This window comes from Trypanosoma conorhini (genome assembly GCF_003719485.1).
Source record: "Trypanosoma conorhini strain 025E chromosome Unknown Tco_14.4_contig_00127, whole genome shotgun sequence".
NCBI classification, from domain to species: Eukaryota; Euglenozoa; class Kinetoplastea; order Trypanosomatida; family Trypanosomatidae; genus Trypanosoma; species Trypanosoma conorhini.
The window spans coordinates 27,779-33,117 of NW_021704216.1; the positions used below are offsets into that span (position 1 = coordinate 27,779).

At 64.5% G+C, this 5,339-nt stretch overlaps 1 protein-coding gene across 1 annotated transcript in view, besides 1 other annotated feature; it reads left to right on the forward strand.

Annotated features, from left to right (window-relative positions):
* Positions 1-5,114, forward strand: part of Tco025E_02988 (uncharacterized protein) — a gene marked incomplete at both ends in the record, with an annotated part of 5,280 nt that extends 166 nt beyond the window's left edge. Inside the window, one exon of the mRNA XM_029369910.1 lies at positions 1-5,114. This exon is cut by the window's left edge and continues 166 nt beyond it. Within this exon, the coding sequence (XP_029229947.1) occupies positions 1-5,114 (5,114 nt within the window).
* Positions 5,115-5,331: 217 nt separating this feature from the next.
* Positions 5,332-5,339: part of a microsatellite that runs on past the window's edge.

Below are 5,339 nucleotides of genomic sequence, written 5' to 3' on the forward strand. Positions count from 1 at the left end.
GGCTGGCAGAGACGGAGGCTGGGCCGTCGAGTGCCGCCCTGGCCGGCGACGGCGCGGCGGAGGAGGTGAGGCGCCTGTCGCAGCAGTGTGCCGACGCGGAACGTGGCCGTGAGGCGGCGGAGGCCGCCCTGCAGCGCACGGAGGCCGAGCTGAAGGCAGCGAACGCCAAGCTGCAGGAAGAGTTGCGTCAGCTGCAGGAAGAGTTGCGCCAGCTGCAGGAGAGCCACGAGGAGGAGTTGGAGGACGCGCTTCTCGAGGCAAATAAGCGCATTGCGGAGCACGATGAGCTGCTCCAGCAGAAGCTTGAGGAGCAGGAGGAGTATTACGAGAAATTGCTTGAGGAAAGGTCGCGGTTGGGGCCTGTGCCGGTGGCTGGGGCTGAGTTGGGCGGTGCGTCGCATAGGGAGCCCGAGCACGACAAGTTGTATGATCTGTTTGAGCGGTTACGAAGTGAATTACAATTGGTTTTTCAGGAGTATGCGGCTCTGCCAGAGGGCTTGCATGAGCAAGGGGTAGCGAGGAAGCTGCAGCAGGATAGACTTGCGTGCGAAAGTTGGCTTGATAGTTGCTTACGGGCTGCATGTGACGCTGCATTGGAGGAGGTGACCTCGCTGAAGAGACAAATGAACGAGTTGCGGCATGTGATGGCGGAGCAGGAGGATAAGGTGGCTGCGCAGGCTGGAGAGCTGCGCGACTTGCAGGAGCAACTGAGGTCAAAGGAGACGGCTTGTTCTGATTTGTCACATATGTACGAGGAGACGGCGTCTCTCTTGCGCGATGGGGCCACAAGCGTGGAGGAGCTTCTGCAGGAGAAGCGGGCTCGCATTGAGGAGCTGGAGTCAGCTGTCCAGGCGATGTCGCACCAGGCGCTGCTATCGGAGGAGCAGCTGCGGTTTGCCACGGTGGAGGCGCAGCAGCGGCGTCAGGAGGTGGATGAGAGCGCAGAGAAGTACCTGAGCCTTGAGGCCGCCCATCGCGAGGTGGGCGCCGAGCTGCGTGAGGCCAAGCGCCTGCTGGAGGAGCGCCAGCGGACCTGGTCGCAGCGGCTGGAGCGCATGCAAAGCGAGATGGAGAAGCAGATGTGCGACGCAGCGGAGGAAGCGCGTCGGGTTGGCGCTGAACACGAGCGGGAAGAGAATGAACTGCGCCGCGAGATTGACAGGCTGCGGGCGGAGTTGCAGACGACGCAAACACTCGTCGCCACAAAGCAGGCCACGGCGCAGGGGAGCCACCACCAGCTTGTGCACCTGCGACAGCAGTTGGCGGAGGCCTTGCATGAGAGGACGCAGTTTGCCGCGGAACTTGAGGCAGCGCAGCAGTTGCTGCGAAGGAACGAGGTATTGCTGCGTGGCCGACAGCAGGGAGAGGACGCTGTGGGCGAGGTGGGCGACAGCAGTCAGTCTTCCGATGCCCGCATCAACTCGTTGCTGCAGCGGAGCGAGTCACTGGAGGGGAAGGTGCGGCAGCTGACGGCCGAGAAGGACACCTTGCTGCAGGAGAAGGATGCGCTGGAGCTGGCTCTTCAGAACACCCGCCACATGGTGGAGGTGCGGGAGCTCGCGTGTCAGCGGCAAGCGGATGAGGTGCGGCAGACGCGGGCGCAGGTCGCCGCCATGAAGGATGATTTATCCGTTAGAGTTCAGTCCTGCAACGCGCTGCGGCTGGAGTTAAGTGAGGCGCAGGAGCAGGCGGCGGAGCTTGCGCGCGCCTACGAAGACTTTCAACTGACCACCTTTGAGGAGCACCGCGGTGCACTGCTGCGGGAGCACATGGAGGGCCTCTTTCTGGCGAAAGCGATGACGATCCCGCGCGTCATTCAAGACGTGTTTCACGGCATCATGCAGGCCTATCAGCACATGCTGCGGCGCGTTGCGGATAATCAGCGCAAACTCCTCCTCCGCTGCGACGCCATTGAGCAGACGGCGGCGGAGGCGATGTTGGAGGGGGAGCGGCAGGGCAACGAGTTTCTCGTGGCCCTCGAGGACGCCAAGGTGGAGCAGCAGCAGCTGCAGGCGATCATCGAACGCCTGCAGCAGGAGCTTGCGGCGGCCAACGGCGTCGCAACGGCGGCGGTGGAGGAGGCAGCCGCGGTGAAGGCGACCGCCGCGGAGGCGACCCGCGACGCCCGCGAGGCGGCCTCTAAAGCCAAGAGCGACCTCCAGGCGCTGCGGCTCGAGTACGACGCGGTCGCCAGCACCGTCAGCATGCTGGAGGCGGAAAAGGCCAACTCCGCCCGGCTGCTCGCCCGGGCGAATGCCCGCATTGAAGAGGTGGCGGCGGAGCAGCACGCGGAGGCGGCGCGGCTGCAGGCAGAGTTGCTCGAAAAGACGCAGTCGCTCCGCGACGCACAGGCGACGGCGAAGCGGCAGTTGGAGGACGCGGAGCGGCAGGTGGAGGAGTACAGGCTTCAGCGCGACGATGCCGCAAGGCAGGCACAGGCCGCCCAGGCCTCGTTGGATCGTGTCTTGCCGCGGCTTGAGCGGCTCGAGGCGGAGCGGGCGGCGCGGGAGGCGGAGCTGATGGACACAACGCAGCAGCTGACGGCGTTGTCGCAGCGCAGCACCTCGACGGAGGAGGTGGCGCGGCGCCACATCGAGGCACTCAATGCGTCGCTGGGCGAGCTGCGGTCCGCCCAGGCCACCCTGAGCGAGGAGTGCGCAAAGGCCTACGCCCAGGTCGATGAACTCAGGGCGCAACTGACGGCAAGCGAGACGGAGCTTGGGCGGCTGCGCACTCGCACGGCGCAGCAGGAGCAGGAGGCAGAGGCGGCGCACGCACGGCTCAGTGCATTGGAGTCCATCCACGCGCACGACACGAGCGACGCCGCAACCTGGCGACGTGACGCAGAGCGCCGCCAGGCGGCATTAGAGCACCGCAACAGTGCCCTGCAGCTGGAACTGCAGAACTCGCAGCAGCAGCAAGGCGCCCTGCAGGAACGCGTTGATGCTCTGGAGGCGAGGCTGCGGCAGGCGGAGGATGAACATCACAGCAAAGACCAGCAGCAGAGACGCTCCATTCAACAGTTAACAGGGCGCTGCGAGACCCTGGAAGGTGAGCTTGGGAGACTAGACGCGGCCCACGCAAGCCTTACCGCGGAGCGGGATGCTCTGAACCGCGACTGTGTAGGCGCAAGGCAGGAGTTGGAGCGCCTGGAGCACCACCTGGCGGCCACGAATCGGCACAATGAGCAGCTGCACAGGGAACTCCGACACCAGAAGGAATCCCACGATGCGGAGCTGCAGACGGTACGGAAGACGCTGGAAGAGGCGCAGGAGGAACTCAACGGGTGCCGCGCCACCCTCCTAGAGGCGGAGACGCAGTTGAAAGAGATGCGGCAAGTGGCGTACGCCCTCAAAAAGGAGAACCTCCGCGGCGCCGAGGAGCTCGCGAGGGTGCGGGGGCTGGCAGGCACGGAGCAGGAATCCATAGAGCGGGAGCGTGCGGAGAAAGAGGCGCGGGTTGCCGAGCTGCAAGAGGAGGTGCTGCAGCTGCAGAGGGACCTTCACGCGGCGCGGCAGGAGTGTAAGGTGTTGGAGGCAGCGAGCACGCGGAGCGCGGACGACGCAGAGCTGCGCCGCCGCCAGCTGACGGAGATGACGGATCACTGCCGCGCCCTTCAGCAAACCGCGGCGGAGCAGCAGGAGCAGCTGTCGGCGACGGTGCGGTCGCTGCGCGGAGAGGCCGCAACACTGCAGTCAAAACTTGACGACGCCGTGGACGCCTTGGCGCAGAAGCAGCGCGCAGGCGAGCAGTGCGAGGAACGCCACGCGCGGAAAATGGAACTGAGTCGAATTGCGGAGGGAACTCTACGGAAGGAAGTGACGGATCTGCAGCGGGACGTGCATCAGCTCCAGCAGAAGTTGACAGCCGCTACAAGCGCCGCCCACGAGACGGAGAAGATTGCGGCGCAGCAGCAGTTAACGATACGTGCCCTCTCAGAGGAGCTGGAGCGCTGCAAGACGCAGTCGGCAACCGACTTGGAGGAGAGGGAGCAACTGCAGAGCGCCTTGCGGGAGCGGACGCTGGAGTTGGAGCGGGTGACGCGCGGTGCGACTGCCGACCTGGAGCGGGTGCTTGCCAACACCAACGAGCTGCACCGCACCAACGCTGACGGCTTAGAGGCGGAGCTGCGGCGGGAGCGGCAGGCGGCGCAGGAGGCCCGCACCGCACGGGATTCCGCCCTTGAGTCACTTGAGCAGCGGCGGGGCGAGTGCGAGGTGCTGCGGGCGGAGGTGGCGCGGCTGCGGCAAATGCTGCGCTCCGCCCAGGCGCAGGCGAGTTCCGCCCAGGCGGAGGTGGAGAGCACCGTGTCACAGGCTGCGATGGAGGCGGGACTTCCACAGGAGGGTGAACTCTCACTGAGTGGCGTGGTCAACGAGCTGCTTCTGCGCCTCAGCCGCTTCTCGCACGGTGCTGCCCTGCTGGACGTTGAGGTGTCGCACCTCAAATCGTTTGAAAGGGCCTGTGAGGCGCATGCTGCGGCGCTGCGGTGCGCGACAGACGCGGCGCGGCCGTCACCGCAAATTGCCGCCACTGACACCCCGCCCAACTCTCCCCTCCTGCAGCTGCACGATAGCGGGAGCGGGGGCAGCGCGCACTCCTTGCGCTCCCAACCCATTCCGCCGCGTCCGCTAGCCCTGCAGGATATCGTGGGCAGCGCCTCAACGTACGCGCACCGAGTAATGGACCACTGCCGGACGCTTCGTGCGATGCTGGAAAACATGGAGGGGGCACTTGTGCAGTGCGACGCAAAAGTTGTGGGAGATCCGGCGCTTGCCCGGACGAAGCTCGTTTTCATGGCGGTATTAAGCGAACTGCACCTTCGCACCTCGCGGCAGACGACGCTGCTGTACCATATAGCCGACGGGGCTATAATATCAGCTGCTCTTCAAGAGGCCGCAAGGGTTGTGCGCGACGACGAGACGTACGTGCTGCGCCCCTTCAACGAACTCCTTATGCCTTCCTCCCTTTCTGCCTCCATGCCGTTGCCCACGCCTCGCTGGAGCGGCGGCCAGGAGTCAGCCTCCTTTACAACACCTCGAGCTTCAGCTGTTGACAGTGCTTCCGTGAGTCAGTGGCTCCAGCGGCGAGGTTCGGTGAAGAAGGGGGAGTGAGCGTCCCTCGCGAGATGTCGTGCCTGCCGGCGCACACACATCAAAGTTTCAATGGCATCGTGCCACTCATCCAAGTTCGCTTCTGCCCTGTTCTTTGTTTTTTTTTCCCCCTCCCCTTTGCTGCAGTTATTTCTGCCTAGTCAAGGCTGATGCGTACTTATTCGGTCGCCTTCCTCCTTCTTGTCGTTTTGTTGCTTGTCGCTGCTGGTGGGAAGTGTATTTTAT